The following is a 20,897-nucleotide window of genomic DNA, read 5'->3' on the forward strand; positions in this document are numbered from 1 at the left end:
CCCTTGACTGTCATTCTGAGGACGTTCTTCGCATCCTTTTTATGGTGGATTCACATCTTTTTTGTGGTGCGTCTCCTATTTCCTGTAGATAACTCGCCCTCTTCCTTCACTTATTTTCTTATTTAGGTTCAGCACATCAACTAGTGGTTTTTTAAATTTTGTTTTTTTGCTCTCCAGAATCTTTTATGATCTATTTGTTCTCGGGATTCTGATATCTCTGCAAGATATAAACTAATTTTATAAGATATAAACATATTTTTGTATGTTGCACTAGAATCTCAGTAGAACCTTTTAATCTAGAATTTCATATACTTTCATTCTGGAAAAATTTTGATATTTTTATTTAATAATTCCAACTCCCTATTTGCTTTTCCACGAATTCTTCTTATAAATATTGGGCATGCTGAAATTATCTTTAATTAACTTTTTTTGCGTAATTTTTTTGTCTATGTCTTTTTGCTTAAATTTCTGGGAGATTGTCTCAACTTTACCTTCAAATTGTTCTACTGAGTCTTCGTTTCTGAGATTTCAATCAGAATTATAGTTATTATCCAGAATTATAATTTATTATGAATAATAATGAATGGTAGTGTATCATAGATATATTATTAAACATAATAATTATAGTTAATTTATTCTCTCATGCTTTCTGAATTTTTTTATAGAAACTTCCTATTTTCATGCATCTCATTTTTAACAATCTCTGGAGTTATAGATAACTTCAGATACCTCCCTCTCCATGCATTGGGGAAAAAGATTCGATTTTCCCCAAATTACTTTTCTCTCTATTTGTTTAATGTTGATTTTGCATGGCAGAATATTTCTTCAAATGCCCAATGATCTTTGGACTTCCATTTATATGTAAGGTGCACTAAAACGCTGATTTAAAACTCTTTGCACTTGGATGTTGACAGCGAGCTTCATTGAAAAATCACCTAATATTACAACATTTTGATCTTTTATGTTGCTAAATCTAAAATTTCCCAAAGGTGAATCTTCAAATCTCTTGTTAATTGTATAAGACTGGTTAATAGTATTCTGTGACCCAGGTAGGAAAACAGAACTGGAAGACTCAGAACTCAGGATTCAGATTTTTACTTGGTACAACTAATTTCACGATGTTATCCCAATACCAACTGTGCCAGGTGTCTTGCATCCAAGAGACCCCTTGATTTACTTTGTAGGAAGAGTTCCATTTAGGGTTACTTTGAATAAAATATACTAAATTCATATAAAAATGATTATGATGTCTCACATAGAATGAAATGACTAGAATAATCCTAGCTGGAGTGTGTATCTTACTGTAATGATTATGAGGGAAAAGGAATCACTAAGATGTAGCATTCTCACACCATGAAACAAACATTTACCTTATTCTAAGTTGTCCTGTGAGAATAAATCCTTTAAACAAATTACTACCAAATTATTTTGCTTCGTCTTTCTAAATATGTTTTGAACTCTTTCTTTTCTATTCTCAGTGAACTGATCGCCTGGCCTGACTCATTCATTCCCTGCTCCTGTCTAAGGCCTCTCCTGTGTAGGGCCATATTCCCTTCACTTGGACTATTATTTTAAATGCCTTATGTTGACTTCGCTGTCTCCTATCTCCTCTGCTCCCTTTTCTGGCTGGGATGTTCCTGATAGAGTTGGTTTTCAAAACATTTTGGCTATCTATTATGGGTCATGCACTGCCCTGGGAGCATTGAGGAGAGGCAGTAAAATGTGATTCAGTCACCCGGGACTCGAATCTATTAGACATCATTTACTAGCTGTGTGATGCGATGCATATCAACCACTGTTCTATATTTCTTTAAACAAAATAGGAGGAAAATACTTAACTCATGGGTTTGCTATAAGCATTAAATGTTAAGTGATTAGAACAATCTGACACATAGTATGTCCTCAGTAAATATTATTACTATTATTGTCATCTTTATATTTTGTTTGTTTACTAATATGATATAACTTGCCACTGAAAATATTCATTCCAAAACTCTTCGTCTATCTTTAACATTCTGAAGACATGTGTTCCTGTAACCTTCTATAAATTGCATTAAATACACGTTGAGTCATATGGGCTAACACTGAAATGGAAAAGTGTTTTGCACTGAACAGAACATCTCCTATATTGTTCAAAATATCACAGAATAATTTACAATGAATTATCTTAGTTTCTGCATGCACGAATCAAATTAGTACACGGAAAAAAGAAATTTACATAATTAAATGAAATATTCTCAAAATTCGCAGCATAGACATTAGAGAGTACTAGTTCTGAGCTGATTTTAGTATTATTAACTTCTACTTACTGGCAATGAAGGATCAATTTAATTAGATTTAGTTATCATGAAGTACTGACCATATAGATTCAATGTAATTATTTATGTATAACATTTAAGTCATATTTTAAAATTTAGCTGACTTTTAAGTTCAAAAACATGAATACTATAATACTTTTAAATACTAGTCACAAAAATATAACATTAAAATAGTTAAAATAGTAGTTTTTATGGTAAACATTCAGATGAAGTAATCCTACGTGAAAATATTTTATTGAAGGAAATTATTTGAAACTCTAAATTTGGCCATCTATAATCTTATCATGAACATAGTAACAAAGATATAACTCAGTGGCTTCTAATTAAAAATGGTCACTCTGTGATATCCAAATTATAATTATGAGTTAAGATTTAAGGGAAAAGATTATTCTACTTCAATACTCTTGCAAAAATACCATATGTGCCCTGCATATTTGCATATGCACTGTGTTGAGGTGAAACCTTATAATAAAGTTACTACATCCCATTTACCCAAAATATTACAAGTCTGACTTCCTGCACCCTTCCCTCAAACCACCTCATCCACAATACATATGCCAACATGCACACTCAAGGTGCCACCATCCGTGGACTTGGACTTAAGGGGAGAAGGCACTCTTTTACATGGCTTTTTCTGCATAGAACTGGAGTGAAAGATGGGGCACTTCATGTAACAATTACCAGAAACTACCATTAAGAGCTGAGATTGTTGGAAGATAAAAGCAAGGAATAGCAGATCTGGATGAAATCCAGAGAGGGTGACTTTTGACTTTTTGCTCATGATATAATTTTTGGACAGACCAACTATATTTAGTGATGGGTAGAGAGTGGATATCTTTTCTCCAGTGCTCCTCTCAGTCCTAATAAGGGAACCTGCAGTTTCTATCTTTTACATCATCTGTTCATAAAATACTTTGAAGGCCAGGCACGTTGGCTCACGCTTGTAATCCCAGCACTTTGGGAGGCCAAGGCAGGTGGATCACAAGGTCAGAAGTTCAAGACCAGCCTGACCAATATAGTGAAACCCCGTCTCTACTAAAAATACAAAAATTAGCTGGGCATGGTGGCATGCGCCTGTAGTCCCAGCTACTCGGGAGGCTGAGGCAGAAGAATCATTTGAACCCGGGAGGCGGAGGTTGCAGTGAGCTGAGATCATGCCACCCAGCCTGGGCGACAGAGTGAGACTTCGTCTCAAAAACAAAACAAAACAAAAAACAATACTTTCAAAATATTAATTTGTTAGGTCTTCCAAACATCCTTGTGAGGTATGCATCAGGGTACTTAGTCTCCTCAAAATTAGCTTCTCTGAAGTTATGGATGACATAATCTAGAGACCATACAGATTTAGGAAATGATAAGTTTAGTACTCCCATCTGCCTACTGCCTAAAGCCAGGCCTACTCAAACACTAAATAGAGAGAAGTTATAAATTTCTAGTCATAGACAAGTTTATCACATGTTCTATTTATTAATCAAGTTATATATTTATCAAACATGGAACTCCTAGTAAGTCCTAGGTCTTAATATAGGGGTTGGGTATAAAAATATTTGGTCCTTGAGATTAATGTGCTGTCATTCTGGTGGGGAAATAAACACATCAACAGATAATCACCATATAATGCCAAAATGTTGCAATAAAAGTATGTCTTGGAGGAGGTTGAAACACAGAGAAGGAACATATCCACCTGTCTGGGGCAAAGTCGATAACAGAAGACTTCACAGAAGTTATCTCATGAAGGTAAACAGGGCCCCTAAATTTTCAAATCCTATGGTTATGAAATTTGACTGTCTTCATACATTACTAAGTACTTCATCATTCCTGAAATTAACTATTTGTTTGACCTCTTGGACTGTGGACTAGACTCTTCCCTAGGTACCATTTGATCATGTTTTTACATCATTTTCCGCTGGTCTTCCTGAGTGTGCTTCTTAAATTGACTGTTTCTAGTGCTCCATTTGTGCCATCTTCTCTTTGTACTTCATGTCTGTGGGAGAGAGCTCTCTTATAAATATTCATGACCTCAATTGCCTTGCATATAACTGTGCCTTTGAAATCTTTACCTCTAGGCAAACTTGACTCAGAAGCCCATGAACTAAGTCATGATCAGCCTTTCAAAACCAATCATTCCCTTGTACGCCCCTTTTCAGTGAAGGGTACCATACCTATTCACATGGCATTTTAGTCTTTCTTCATTCATTCAGAAATATTTATTGATGCCTATTAGGTCTAGTCATGATGTTAGGATCTGGAACACAGTGGAGGAAAATCAGACCTGATGTCTACTTTCCTGAGGAAAATAAACTTTTAATTAGTGGCTTAGCAAAGCACAGTTCATTACTTGCATGTGTCAGAATCACTAGAGGAAGGAGGGATTCTTTGAAACATGCCAACATAGGGTTCTTTCTCAGACCTATTGAGTTGTAGTCTCTAAGAATGAGAAATATGCATTTTAAGTAAACCCTTAAGTGATTCTTAGGAATATAACCTAAAATTTAAAACCCACTTTTTATTTTATATATATTTTTTAATTAAAAAGTAAACTTTAATGTCGAAAATGCAAACTTGGGGAAGACAGAAAAGATCACACGCAAGGCTGTCACTTCACACTTGGAAGGTGGCACAGCAGCCGGGCAGAGGCGCTCCTCACTTCCCAGATTGGGTGGCTGGTAAGAGGAAAACCCACTGTTGAAAATAAAAATAAAATCAAACAAATACATAATCATGTACTGTAAAAGTCCATGGAAGAACACTAAAAGGACTAAGGAGGATTGCTAAATGATGATTGCGTATTGCCTGGGAGTTAGACAGGGACAAGATCATTCATGGATGTCCATGTAGGCTGCTTTATTGGATTTATGCATGCAGTGAAAGGAAGTGAAACGCTAAAGATGAATGTCAAATCGGAAAACTAGATCCCATCTTTTCATGCATCTTTTGCCCTTACTCTACCATGATCTCTGTTGTCTTTACTGTATCTCAAATCTATCCTATCTTCTTCATCACCACCACTTAGACACAGTCGGCAAGGTCTTGTTTTGCCTGACATTATGGCAGTATTTCTCTAATCCGTATTCTTGCTTCTCTGCCATCCTCCCTCTGATCTGTCACCACAGTGAACTCTCAAAAATTAAAAAAAATAATACTATCATGTCATATATTTGCCCAAAAGTCCTTTAATCACTCACCACAGCTTTAAAAAGAATAAAGTCTGCAAACTTGGTGCTGCTTACAAAGCCTCATTATATGGCCACTGGCTGTCTCATAGTCATACACACCGTGTTCTAATCATGCCGTATTGCTTACAGTGATTACAATGTGTGTTTGCTTACAGGATTCATCCAACTGAAATGCCTTTCTTTGTCTTCTCCAGTTCCATTTTATCTTTCAAGGCAGTCTTACCTCCCCTGAGAAACTTTTTACCCTGTGCTGATGCTGAAGTGCCCCAGCTCTATGTTCTCCTAGTATCCTTTGCATGACTTTTTAACATCACTTGTAATTTTTGTGATCATTACTGATTAATTGACTTTCTGTCCCATGGACTGTGACTCTATGAAAGAAGAAACTATTCCTTTCTGTATGTACAGCCCCTAGTACAAACCCACGTTTATTAGCTGACAAATGAGGCATTTTTGGACTATACTTTATTAATACGAATGCTGACCCTTTAGAGCCTATATTAGTTTTCTAGGGTTGCCACAACAAAGTACCACAGACTGGGTGGCTTAAATAACAGAAATTTATTTTCTCATAGTTCTGGAGGCCAGAAGTCCAAGATGTTGGCATAGTTGTTTTTCTCTGAGGCCTCACTCCTTGACTTATAGATGGTTTTCTCCTTGTGCCATTACGTGGCCTTCCCTCTATTCATGCCTGTGTCCTAATTCTGTCTTCTTGTAAAAACATCAGTTATATTGGATAATGACCCACCCTAGTAATCTATTTTACTTTAATTACCTCTTTAAAGATTCTGTCTCCAAATACAGTCACATTCTGAGATATTGAGGGCTAAGATTTCAACATATGAATTTTGGGAGGTACACAATTCAGCCCATAACAGAATTCCTTAGCACTAGCAAAGTATTTAGTGATTAGAATGCTATGACCTCAAGTAGCTCTTAGCTCCAGGAATCTTTCTTGTATGTACCCTTGTACCTGATAATCTGTATCTAACAAATTTAGATGGTCCTTGAAGAAGCAGCTGACAGAATCCTTACATTTTTCCATGGCCACTGCCATTCCTCAGATTCCTGTCATCTTTCATCTGGAATTCTGCAACAGCCTCAGCGTGACTGACTTCTCTCTAGTCTTGGACTCCTCCAGTCTTCTTTCTACCCTATAGTCCAGAGGTTCTAAAACATGTCTCATCATCTTTGTCCTGGCTATATCCCTATGGAAGATCCCCACTACCTTCAGCATGGCATCCAAACTCCTCTCAATGGCTCACAAGGCCCTTCATGATCTCACATGTACCCTCTTTCCTGGCCTGTTTCTTGCTTCTCCATCCATTGCTTTTATCTACCTTCCTGCTATTCTTAATACTTTTAGTTCCTCCAGTTTGTCAAGGCTTCTTGAGACTGTATGTTAGTAATTTTGTTTTTTGCCTGATGTGCTGTTGAGCTCCTCTTCTGTGCCTTGTCTCCTGCACAACCTCCAGACTGCTGTCTGCACTTCCATGAACCTGGTCATCGCGGTTCTGCTGTGTGCCCTTCTAGCAGTTCCATTTCTTCATCCTTCTCTAAGGGAGCTTCGATTGGCCTTTGTTTTTCTCTCTCCTCATCTACATTGTGTCTGGAGGGCAAGAACCATGTCTTGGTCTTGTTAAATTCTCACATTGAACTTTGTGCCTTGAACAAAATGGGCATGCAGTATGTTTTTGTACAGTAATAGAGGACTGAGCCTTATACAGTAATAGAGAACTGAATCTTAAAACCAGTTGAAAATATCAACTTAAATAGTCTCCACATTTTTAAAATAACAGCTTTATAGGCATAACTTACATGCCAAAAATGATCTCTTTCAAAGTATGCAATTCAGTGGTTCTTTGTATATTCACAGCATTGTACATCCATCACCAATATCTAATTTTATATCATTTTCATCATCATCCAAGAAATCCCATACCCTTTAGTGGACATTCTCTATTTCCTTCTTCCCTAGTTCCTGGAATTCAATGGATTTGCCTATTCTGGATATTATATGTAAAATAAAAACATGCAATATATAGTATTTTGTGATTAGCTTCATTCATTTCTTAGTGTAATGTTTTCAAGGTCCATCCATTTTGTAGTAGGTGTCAATACACTATTCCTTTTTATTGCTAAGTAATATAGATATACCACATTTGTTTATCCTTTCATCAGTTAATGGACATTTGTGTTGTTTCTGGTTTTCAGGGGTATTATGAATAATGCTGTTATGAACATTTATACACAAATTTTTTTGGGAACATATGTGTTTAACGATCTTTGATATATACCTAGAAGTGGAATTGCTAGCTCATATCGAAACCCTGTGTTTAGCTTTCTAAGGAATTGTCAAATTTTCTAAAGCTACGGTACCATTTTACATTGCCACATCAATGCAAATAATTCCTTCATCAATACTTGCTATTGTCTTTATTTTTTATTATAATAGTCCTGGTTGGTGCTCTGGTTTTGATTTAGATTTCCCCGATAGCTAATAATGTTAGGTATATTTTCATGCACTATTGACCATTTGTATATTTTCTTTGGGAAATGTGTATTCAATTTATTAGCTCATTTGTAATGGAATTATTTGTAATTGAATTATTGGTCTTTTAACTGTTGAATTTTAACAGTTTTTGAAAAATATATTCTGGATACAAGTTCCTTAATAGAGATAATAATGACCTAAAAATATTTTTGCCTGTCCTGTGGGTTGTCTTTTAACAGTCTTGGTGGTGTGTCTTGAACCACAAAATTATTTCATATTGATGAAGTGCAATTTATTTTTTTGTTGTTGTTGCTTCTGCTTTTGGTGTCATATCTAAAAAACACTGCCTGACACAAGGTCATAAACATTTACTCCTGTTTTCTTCTAAGAGTTTTTAAGTTTTAGTTGTTGCATTGTGTCTTGGATACTTTTTGAGTTAAGTTTTGTATACAGTATGAGGTAGGTGTCTAACTTCATTATTTTGCATATGGGTAGGTGTTTATTTCTGGACTCTGTAGTCCACGCCACTGATGTTTATTATTATGCCTGTACTATGTTGTCTTGATTATTACATCCTTTGTAGTAAGTTTTAAAATCAGGAAATGTGAATACTCCGTCTTTGTTCTTTGCTTTCAAAATGTTGGCTATTCTGGGGTCCTTATATTTCCATATAAATTTTAGGATCAGATTATCAATTTCAGTGAAGGAAGCCAGCTGAGGTTTTGACTGGGATTGTGTTGAATATGTATGCAGATCAATGTGGGAAGTATCGCTATCTTAGCAGTAGTAAATCATCTGATTCATAAACATAGGATTTTTTTTTCACCTATTTATACTTTTTTTTCACTTTTTTCAATGACGTTTTGTAGTTTTTCCTGGATAAGTCTTGTGCTTCTTTTACTAAGTTTATCCCTAGGTATTTTATTTTCAATGTTAATGTAAATGACTTTTTTTTCTTAATTTTATTTTAAATTGTCTTTAAAATAGGAGAAGTCTTTGCACTTTTAAAGGTTATATAGATCTGGAACATCACAGAAAAACAGAATTTCAGCCTGGGGATCATCTCAAGCATATTAAATTTTTGAAAGGACATGGGCCACTTTGAAGAAGAGAAAAATATTGTTTTCTTTGTGGTCACTTAAAGCTGTACATGACTCTAAGGAAATGCAGAATATTAAAGAATATATATATATATACACACACAACCACATATATATAAAATACATATAATTATATAATTTTATATTCTGTTATCAAATTAACTGTACCACAAGTACTCATTCATGTGTGAATCATGTGATATGCAAAATACAATATTAAATTTTGAAATTTTAAGTACACATGCAGATTGTATGCATTGATAAAGCCTATTGATTACATGAAATTTAATGAGTAATGGTTTAAAGATAATCATTAGTGTCTCTGGAAGTATTTGCACATGCAGTCTTCCATTACATAAGTCAGATATGTTGAGTTTCGAACATCAGGGTGTCAAACTAGTCAACAAAATAATTATTAACACTATGCTTACATATATAGAGCAAGAGGAAACGTGTTAAGAATGGTATGACTAAGTATCAGTTATCTGTAAACATTGTATTTAAAATTTTCCCACATCCTGTATATGGTAAGCACATTAACAAAGATACCACTTGATATTTCGGAAAAACATTGTATTAGAGATATTAGATTCAGAGTTCTGTAATGAATACTGAAAATTATTAATTGTAATGGGGCTTTTAATTGTTCAACATTCTTGTAATCCTTTCTTCAGGAGTCATTAAAACTATACAGAAGAAAATTATTCCATAAAAATTATATTCTTTTTAAAGGGTTTATAAAACAGTACTCTTAACTGACTTTTCTGAAAAGATGGAAAATTTAAAAATGCAAGCATACTTACCTGGAAACTTTGGTTTCATGATTGTTTGTGTCCTTGTCTGCAATAATAACAGGATTTGACAGCAGAAACCAGTTGATGACTTACATTTTCTGAAATGCACTGGATTGAAACCTATTGAATGAATCACTATTGGTAAACATTGTCAAGATAAGGATAGGCCATTGTTTTGTCCCTGGAAGATCTATCTATATAACTATCCTCCATTTGTTATACCATGTATTTTAGACTGAAAACATCTTAATAACAGAATAATACCAAAGGTGAGGAAGGTAAATTTTAAAAATATATAGTTAAGGCATCTCTTTATACTTATAATGAAAGATGGTATAATTTGTTAATATAGCAATAAACAAAGGTTGAATAATCTTTGTTTATTATTTGTAACAGTTGTGGAAATTAGGCAGTTTTCATTTACTTTCAAATAGTGTTGGTTTTAATTATCGTTTAGCAACTATGTAAAATAAGTTGTTAGTGTCAAATATTACTGTATTTATAAGATCCTTGTTCAAGCATTTGTTATTTGTCCTTTCTTGAAGTAGATACTAGTTGGTTTGCAGACGTTAGCTATGAAATCAATTTACAGTATAGTTTAGCATAAATAGATTCCTTGATGAAAATAAAGTCATGTATATTTAGCATGTATATTTAACATACTTATTAAAACATAACCTGTAAACTATAACATTACAATCTCCTTTATAATAAAAATATCACACATATTGCTTAATTTTTTTTTTACTTAAAGAAAATTCATAGCTGTTAAAAATTGTGGTATTTTTCATAGTCTTATAACTTTATTTTTCATTTATGAAAAAGGTTTTTTCACTGGTTCAAAACACTAAAAATTTATCAAGGAAAATTTCACATTTAGCTTATAATGATAAATACTTATCCTATGTAATGAGACTTACCTGGTATAGGTATATTTCTTTTTTAACACGTCTTATGGTCTTCTGAGAAATAATACATATTGAGAATTAAAGCTTCCAACACGTGGTTAGAGACGCTGACCTTTAAGGTTTCCTGAAGTTTAATGTTTCCAATATATTTTTCTGTTTTTTTTTGTTGTTGTTGTTTTGTTTGTTTGTTTTTTTTTTTGAGCAGGAACATTGTAAATCTATGGAGGTTCCCAACAAAATGCAATTTTGTTTCTACAGTAATTTGCTTTTACATATAACCTTCAAAAACGTATTTTCTTATCTTATAGGAGTCCATTAGGGTATAAAGTTAATTACTGAAGCACCCAGTGGAGCATTTCATTTTTTTCTCAGTGTTTTTTGAAAGAAATCACTGTATGCTTCCATTTACCTTTCTTTCTTCCTGCAATCTTATAAGTAAATAAAATATAGTATTTTTAAGTCATTAAAACCTAATAAGAAACTAGAGGGTTATAGTAGATTACATTTCTTTTGTGGTAAGCTGACAGGATAGATCTAATAGTCTCAAATGCCCTGATGAAGAAAGCATCTACTTTCTCAAGGGCGGATGTGTGAAATTAAAGACACAAAGTCTCTACTCTACCTTGAAGAGATTCCACAGCCCTTTAAAAGTATTGAGCTTGAGGACTACAGTTCTCTGGCTTCAACAATTCACCCCAGATTCAAGAAAGGAAAGCATTCTTAACTAATCATTCATGAGAACAATTTCAGTCACCTGATTGTCAAAGAGTAAGCCACCATAAGAATGAGGAAGGAATATTGCTAAAGCTACATACTTGGGGCTGTTTTGGAAGTATACAATAGCTGTCCCTGGGTGTGCCTTCTGGACAGATAACTACACTGATATTAAAATGAAAGTGGCCACCAAGTAGCTAAGTTTAATTTGAGCTGCATTCATTTTCTATTGTTGCAGAACAAATAACTCCAAAATGTAGCAGTTTAAAACAATAAACCTCATCTCACAATATTTCTGTAGATCAGAAATTCAGGAACAGCTTAGCTGGGTTTTCCTGGCTCAGGGTCTCTCATGAGGTTGTATTCAAGATGCCATTCAGATGTCACCTGAAGGCTTGGCTGGAGCCAGACGATGACTTTCTGGGCATCTCCTTCACACGCATGGGAAGTTAGTGCTTGCTGTGGGCAGGAGGCCTCCATTCTTTCCACAGAGCTGCTAAGAGTATTGATGATGAGGTAGGAGGGAGTTGGCTCTGGAGGTGGAACTTGGACACCAAACCAATCTGAGGGCTGGTTAAAACAGGGACAGGACAGAAGCAGCTTCCCATAAGACATGCCCACCACTGCCATGGCAGTTACAGCCTCTTTCTATGGCAATGACCTGCAACCCAGTAGTTATTACCCTTTTCCTAGAACTTTCTGCATAATCCCCAGAACTGCATAATCTGCAGAACTGCCCTGAGCTGTTGCTCTCTGCCTGTAGGGTAACTCTGCAGGAACGGTCATGGAGCTGTAACACTGCCTAGAACTGTAACACTGCTGCTTCAGTAAAGCTGTTTTCTTCCAACCGCCATCAGCTTGCCCTTGAATTCTTTCCTGGGTGAAGCCAAGAATTCTGGCAGGCTTGGTCCCACTTTGGGGCTCGTCTGTCCTGCATCAGTGACACTGGAGTGCTTCCGCTCAAGTGAATTATCCAGCAGAGGCAAGGCTGAAACCAAAATGCCTTTTATGACCTGGCCTCAGAGGAGACATACCATCAGTTCTGGAATATACTATTGTTTACACAGACTAGCCCTATTCAAAGTGGGAGGGGGCCACAGGAGCACATGAATTTTCAGAGGTGAGCTTAGTGGGGGGCCATGGTGGAGTAGACTGCCACAGAGTATAGTAATTATTTTGGATTATCAGTAAAGGTGAACTTATGAAAATAAGTTGTTCTTTTTTTCTGAAACATTCCTTCATCTCCCTTTTCTGTACCTCTTCAGCACCCTCTATTTCCAAATCCCAGTACTTCTAAGCCGTATCCTTATTCCTCAGGGCTCTGCTGTGGTGCCTTTCCTATCCTTTCTCCCTCATGAATTCAACAAATATCTATTGAGGGCAAATTGTATGCCAGTCACTGTTCGTTCACACCAGTGAAAAAATTACTTATTTCATAGAACTTACCTTTTATAGTAGCTGCTTTTCATAGTAAGTGGTCTCCTGTCATCCATAATTTTCAGTTTTGTCCTATTAGCATTCTGCTAAAATTACTGTATGTCTAATAAGAGAAACAAATTCAAGGTAAGAGATCAATGATTGGCACTATCTCTTTCATGAACTGCTTGTATTTCAATAGAGTTATTCTATGATTTAACCTGAAAGCATAAGGTTGGATTTTAAGGCCCTGAGGCAGATACTGAGCAAAGTAAGGAAAATCTCATTTGTACTAATTTCCCTGCTTTAAATCACCATAAGGCCACTTTCGTTCGGTAAAAAAACATTGCCATCAACTTATCTCATTCAGTATGGTGTTTTGCACAACATGGAAATGGAAGACTAAGAAAAAAAGGATATTTCAAACCTAAACAGGGGCACAACACATTAATATAGTTATCTGCATGAACACATGAGGAAAGTCAGAGATTAAAGTAACTCATTTTGCCATTTCCTTTCAAAATTGATGCAGTGTGATTTGAATTTCTCTAAGTATGGTAGAAAGACATGGATCATCTTTTATATATGTTTATATCCTAACCCAGTGTTTCAGGGATTCTGCCACTTATATTTGTGATTAACTCTAAAGCATCTTTCTACAGGGCTTATTTAGTTTTGTATTTTATTTTTTTAGTGTTAAAACTGTTTCGACCAATAAATCTTTCTCCAGATGTCACATTGGTCAGCATTGAGGAGGTAAATGGAAACTAATGACGCTCATCAAGTTGATGAGGTGAATGATATGTTGGATCCAGTCACTTAACACTTTCATAAAGTCAATATCAGGGGAAAAACCTAGGCTCTTATTATGGTAAACTATATTTGTACTGTCAGCATTCTGTGATTTATTACAAACCCGTGGCTAGGATTAGGATATTATAAATGGGGGAAAAATGGAAGGCTCATTAATTTTTTATACCCACAGGTGGAACACATGCAGTGGGCTCATAGAGAACATACTCACCCGGCGTCTGTCTGTAGCCTGCCGTGTAAGCCGGGGGAGAGGAAGAAAACGGTGAAAGGGGTCCCTTGCTGCTGGCACTGTGAACGCTGTGAAGGTTACAACTACCAGGTGGATGAGCTGTCCTGTGAACTTTGCCCTCTGGATCAGAGACCCAACATCAACCGCACAGGCTGCCAGCTTATCCCCATCATCAAATTGGAGTGGCATTCTCCCTGGGCTGTGGTGCCTGTGTTTGTTGCAATATTGGGAATCATCGCCACCACCTTTGTGATCGTGACCTTTGTCCGCTATAATGACACACCTATCGTGAGGGCTTCAGGACGCGAACTTAGTTACGTGCTCCTAACAGGGATTTTTCTCTGTTATTCAATCACCTTTTTAATGATTGCAGCACCAGATACAATCATATGCTCCTTCCGACGAATCTTCCTAGGACTTGGCATGTGTTTCAGCTATGCAGCCCTTCTGACCAAAACAAACCGTATCCATCGAATATTTGAGCAGGGGAAGAAATCTGTCACAGCACCCAAGTTTATTAGTCCAGCATCTCAGCTGGTGATCACCTTCAGCCTCATCTCCGTCCAGCTCCTTGGAGTGTTTGTCTGGTTTGTTGTGGATCCCCCCCACATCATCATTGACTATGGAGAGCAGCGGACACTAGATCCAGAGAAGGCCAGGGGAGTGCTCAAGTGTGACATTTCTGATCTCTCACTCATTTGTTCACTTGGATACAGTATCCTCTTGATGGTCACTTGTACTGTTTATGCCATTAAAACGAGAGGTGTCCCAGAGACTTTCAACGAAGCCAAACCTATTGGATTTACCATGTATACCACCTGTATCATTTGGTTAGCTTTCATCCCCATCTTTTTTGGTACAGCCCAGTCAGCAGAAAAGGTAAGTGGCAGAAAATGCACTTGACAACTTTTTCCTGGATTGAACATCTTCTTTTAGGATGCTTTTCCTCCTTTTATTTGGTTCACTTATATTCTCTCAAGATGCTTCAGTCTGTGCTATTCTTAGTGTGTGTGTGTGTGTATATATATATATATCCATCCATCAAGGTCACATTGCTTTGAATGTGTGTTGACAAAGCCTGATTTTCCATGAAAAACACTTTAATGTGTCCTCCTTGGCAAGGTTGAAGATTGACAGGGCTCACATCACTTTCTGAGTCTCCCTTCCCAGCTCTGCTATCTGCTAACATCACTGTTCTTTTCCAAATGTTAATTAAAAGAGGGAGGAAGAAAGGGCAGACATGGTTCACAGGGGTGAGCTGTCCCTGAGATATGCCACTGCATGACAAATGCCTTCTTTTCTGTTCTAATGTAACTCTGGGATAAAGCCATTGCTTGGTAATTATGATGATTTTAGCCATGGAAGCAGAGTTTACAGTGAAATAATCACACACACATGCAAACACTGAATGGCTTTATTCAGTCTGAACCATCTTACTATTTCTTCTCAGTCCCCATTCTTGTTGCTTTTTCATATGTGGAAGTTGATGATGAGGGTAAAAAAAGCAACCATGGACAATTATATAAAGCAGCTTATACATTTTAGAAGGCGAAGATCAATGGACTCCCCCAACGTAATTTCTTTTGTCACTAATCTCTTGTTAATGCTTTCCACATAAGATACTGCTGGTAAAGAATATCTGTATTCTTTACTGAAGGGAGTGTTTGCTGAGTTGGATGTTGTAGTTCTATGTACAGAAAAGCAGAGAACTCAGGTGAACTCTGAATTCCACGGTTTCGGTAGTGGGATGGAGGTAAACCAGCTTGAAACACAGGAGAATGCTATCTTTCTGTAATGACAGCCCTTCTGCCCTGACGGGCATGTGAGACAGTTCTTTCAGAGTGAGGACTTGATTGTTCCATCCTGTGCCACCAGAGATTGTGAGAAAAATGAAACATCCCAGGGTAATTACATTCCCCAGGCTACAGCATTCCAAGGAGGTTCTGCATGACCCAGCAGAAAATCCCAGCAAATTCACAGAAAATTTCCACAACAACGGGACAGAAAGCTCATTAGTATGAGTATTCATCCCTTCCTCAATCAATGTGGCCTTCAACTATTTTTGGACAAATAATGTACTTCAGCAAACTTGCTGCTGAAGAGAATAAACTTCTGATTCTATTAAATACGTTTTTTGAAGGAAAAATATAAAAAATAACCATTTTCTCTCAGAACAGTAACCCTGCAGAGTTGTAGATGCCCCCTGAGGAGCAGTGATGAAGATGATAAGAAATTCACAGTGAAAGGGACACATGAATATGCCAGAGGGTGGAGGTTGCCCTGTGTTGCTGAGACTGTGGGAGTTGTTCATTCACTTGAAAACCTGGGGGTTATGTGTAATTTTATGGCTATCTATATAGCTATGCCTATGCAGACATGATTGAGTGTGGCTAGCAAAATTCCTTTTTCTTTCTTAGCTTTCTTAAATCAAACTAAATCTAAGAAGCACTCGGAAAGACACATTATAAAATATGTTAATGGATTCATTTTGTATGTATAATATAGTTGAATGTAAAAAAGACTAAAGAAATCAATTAAGAAATGCTAACTCTAGGAATTTTGAGAATATTTTAGAGTCCACAAATTATTTAGTCATGGAAATGTCGAATTCAGATTAGCTCTACATCAACGGCTATCACGTTATAAATAACTAAGATTTTGGTACTGAAGTACTTCATAAAATTATGTGTTACCCTAAATCTACATCTGAAAATTTGCTACCTGCTATTCTCTGTCCAAGTTTCTTTTATTATTCAAGACAATACATAAAATTATTGACAAGTCTAGACAACATAGCAAGACCCTATCTCTACAATAATAAAAATAAAAAATTAGCCAGGTATGGTGTCGTGCACCTGTAGTCCTAGCTATTCAGGAGGCTGAGGCAGCAGGGATGGCTTGAGCCCAGGAGTTCAAGGCTATAGTGAGCTAGGATCATGCCACTGCACTACAGGCTGGGCAGCAGAGTGAGACCTGGTCTCTACCAAAAAACAAAAAAATGCTTGAGAATGTTTACGTTTTCACATTGAGTAAATTATTGACATGAATATTAAAAATGAACAAAACTTGTATGTCTCTACAAGAAGGCTTTAAATATGTTGTATTGACCTTGGAGGGCCAAAGAGCTGGTCAGTCCTCCATTTTCATTTGTATTGTTCAGACAGTCAGCCCCATGTTGTCAGCTTGAAGTGTTTACTACAGCTAGCCAGCGCACACATCCATTAACCCAGCAGCTCCTTATTGAGCATTGTGTCCGTCATTGAGCTAATTATTGAGCCCATGTCAGTCGGCTTCTCTGAGCCTCCTTTGCAAGGCTCAGTCTGGCTCCTAGCTCCTGATGCCTGTCAGCACCAGCAAGGTGCCAGGCTCAAAGTCAGAAAAGGATCAGGCTCAAGGGCAGGAGAAGATGGTGAGGGGTCAGATCTGTGATGAGAAAGCAAACAATAGAACTGTGCATTCTGTGACTGTGCATTGGTGACACCGAATTTACAACTTACGGAAGAGCAAAATGTCTTCCAGTATGCATTTAATTGTTTCTTCTCAGAATAACGTCAGAGAATGCATCGAACCATACTGGTCTCTCTGAAATTACAAGAAGCAGGAATAACAACTTAGTTGAAAAGTTTAGACAGATGTTTTGGGAAACGTTTGGCTAAAATCAAGTTATAAAGGGACACTTGTAGCAATTATGAAAACAGACAGCTTTCTAAAGTATCTTTATTCAATGATATATCATTTAACTTCCCCACATTCCTTTGTCCTCTGTTTTTGAAATCAAGATGAATCATTTTTCCCAATAGATTTTAATAACATCATTTGTAAGTACTGCTGAATTCATCTAAATTATGGTATAAAGGCACCTTTTGTTTCCCTATAGAAAAGTGGTGTGAAGGAAGGGTAGACCACTGAGGCATAGCCATACAATAACACAAACTCATATAATTGTACTGAAAAGAGAAAAAAATTAAAATGTAATTGACTTAACAGTCAGGAGAAGTATCCTTAGGGGTGGTAAGGGGCTGTAAGGATGGCAGAAATCTCTAAAACACGTATTTTATCATCCTTAATTGGGCTCATAAAATCAAGATAATCAGACAAGGGTTACGACACTGTCAACCTCCAGTGAGCACTGTGCGTCATCTAGAGCATCCGATGGAAACAGAACAAAACACCCTCAAAGTGGAACAGAAAATAAAACTCGAAAAGGCAAGAAAAGAAAAGAAAAGAAAAGAAAAAACCTCCAATAAATCTCAAACCAGCTTTGCTTGCAGTGACCTCAGGATGCATAGCAGCTTAAGTCAGAAACCTGGGTGTCACCTTAGACTCCACCCTCTACTCACTCCTGTGCCTTTATTTCCTCTTCTCACTTTTAAAAGTCATCGTTCTCAATCTGTGGCCAATAAGCAATGTCTGAATGAGTATGTCTCTTAACATACAGCTCTTCTTATAATCCATTCTCAATAAATGCCTATTCAATGAGTTAATATTAATGATATAATAATATAAAGGCATATTTGTGATTTAAGTTAGACTACAGCACAATGGGAGTCTTCTGTATGCATCTTACTGTAATCTCCATTATAACAATTTTTTTTCTGAAAAAAATGATTTCCCATTTAATGATGGGTCCTGTATATTTTTTCCTAAAAATTTGTCATTGTCACTTATTCTCACATAGGGCTACTACATGTTTAAAGAGAAGAACAAGAAAGAATTATTAGAGTTGTCCTTTGTTTCATCCATAATTCACAAAGCAAAGGAGAACTGATGCAACTATTGAGATACTTTTGCCATATCACCCCTCTTGTTCTTTTTCTGTATTTATCTACTTTAGGGGCAGAAGAGTGTAGGGCTACACCGGTGGGCCAGTGGAGTAGGAAAGAGCATAAGCTCCTGAACATGAAGTCTTGGGTTCAAATCCTGTGTCTGCTAAATCGCTGAGAACACATGGGCAAGTGCCTATGTATCTATAGGTGGTAATGAGTTCCCCCCGGACAATACAAATTCCAATACAAAGCAATGTAAAGCAACCCCCTGCCATCGCACCCAGCCCTGTTCTCGAGCTAGAGAAAACTTGAGTTCATATATTCTGGGGAAAAGCAGGAAGAGGGTCGATTATTTAAAAGAAACATACATACACACACACAACTTCTTTTGTCTCTGTATGGTGTGTTTTTTGTACTAATAGATACCTCATATTTGTTTTGCTGAAAGTTACATGACAGGAGTCATGAAAAGTGTTTCATGCACATAATAGGCAGTGAATAAATGTTGGCTATCATTATCATTAGGCTGTTACCCATGCACTCAGCATAATATTGAGTCTGTAATAGGGTCTTTAAAAACTATTTGTTTAATGATTGAATATATTCAAATGAATAGAGTAGGAGGATGTGATTTGATTTATCCAAGTAATTGTCTCAATTTCTTCTGCCAGGTAGATCATAGCTGAGCAGACTCCCAGCTGAACTGAAAGTGTTTTCTTACTTCTTTTTCTTTTTTTTTCTTTTCTTTTTTTTTTTTGAGATAGAGTCTTGCTCTGTCGCCAGGCTGGAGTATAGTGGCACTATCTTGGCTCACTGCAACCTCTGCCTCCCAGGTTCAAGTGATTCTCCTGCCTCAGCCTCCCAAGTAACTGGGACTATAGGCACACACCACCACTCCCAGCTAATGTTTGTATTTTTAGTAGAGATGGAGTTTCACCATGTTGGCCAGGATGATCTCGATCTCTTGACGTCATGATCCACCCATCTCAGCCTCCCAAAATGCTAGGATTACACGCATGAGCCAGTGCACCCAGCCTGAAAGTGTTTTCTTAAACATACAGCCTTGCCCGAAGAGTAGATCTTACAGATTACAGCAGTTAAAGAGGGCTGTGAGGGAGAGAAGAATCTGGAGCATTTGGAGACAGGACAGAGTTGTTCCTGAGGCATTGTGTACCTGCCTTCAAATATTTAGCAGACGATACTGGAAGAAAAAATAAATATCATCAGAAAGCAGTTGCTGAAATCTTTGTATTATAATTTGAAATGTGAATAACTCTAATAAAAGTTTTGAGAGGTAGTTTGGAGATCAGTAATAAAATTCCTGCTCTAAGGAATAGTCCAGATGAGAAAAGAACAGCCTGAAAATCCTGCGGAAAGAGTGTCAATAACCTGGACAACGATGGAAGAGATTTGCAGAATAGATCAAACCAGAAGAAAATTTTCAGCCGTACCTTGTCTCCTGACATTTCTCCATTTCCTTAAAGGAGGGCAGTAGAAATGATTATCAGTATCCACATTGCATGTTTGTAATAATTAAATATTGCATATAACTATCTTAGGCTACCTGTTGGTAAACTATATACCATTTTCTTTCCCCCACGCCTTTTTTTTTTTTTGAGATGAAGTCTCGCTCTGTTGCCCAGGCTGGAGTACAGTGGCGCCATCTTGGCTCACTGCAAACTCTGCCTCCTAGGTTCAAGCGATTCTCTTGCCTCAGCCTCTCAAGTAGCTAGGATTACAAGTATGCACCACCACACCCAGCTAATTTTGTATTTTTAGTAGAGACAGGGTTTCACCATGTTGGCCAGGCTGGTCTCGAACTCCTGACCTTAAGTGATCCACCCGCCTCGGCCTCCCAAAGTGCTGGGATTACAAGCATGAGCCACTGCACCCAGCCAACTATATACCATTTTATTTCCTTGTCAGTTCACAGTCATTTGAAGCAGATCCTTTTGAGCTGTGCCACATTACGGAACTATTTAATGTATTGTGGCCAATTTTTTTGTGGACAAGATCGATTATATGAGACTGTTGCAATCTGCTCTGGAAGGGGGAAGGAAATTTTCAAAAAATTGGAAAAGAAAGCGTGTATGTGGCCTCATTTATGCTCTTAGTTTAAATGATATGTTTGTGAAGATTCAGAGGAAACATGGAATTCTCATGTAGAGC

At 36.9% G+C, this 20,897-nt stretch overlaps 1 protein-coding gene across 2 annotated transcripts in view; it reads left to right on the forward strand.

Moving 5' to 3' along the window:
* Positions 1-20,897, forward strand: part of GRM8 (glutamate receptor, metabotropic 8) — an 838,387-nt gene that overhangs the window by 718,665 nt on the left and 98,825 nt on the right. For both annotated transcript variants that reach the window (XM_011995930.1, XM_011995931.1), the window contains one exon: positions 13,906-14,841. In XM_011995930.1, the coding sequence (XP_011851320.1) occupies positions 13,906-14,841 (936 nt within the window). The remainder of the gene's footprint in view (positions 1-13,905; positions 14,842-20,897) is intronic.

This window comes from Mandrillus leucophaeus, unplaced genomic scaffold, assembly GCF_000951045.1.
Source record: "Mandrillus leucophaeus isolate KB7577 unplaced genomic scaffold, Mleu.le_1.0 Scaffold5, whole genome shotgun sequence".
NCBI lineage: Eukaryota > Metazoa > Chordata > Mammalia > Primates > Cercopithecidae > Mandrillus > Mandrillus leucophaeus.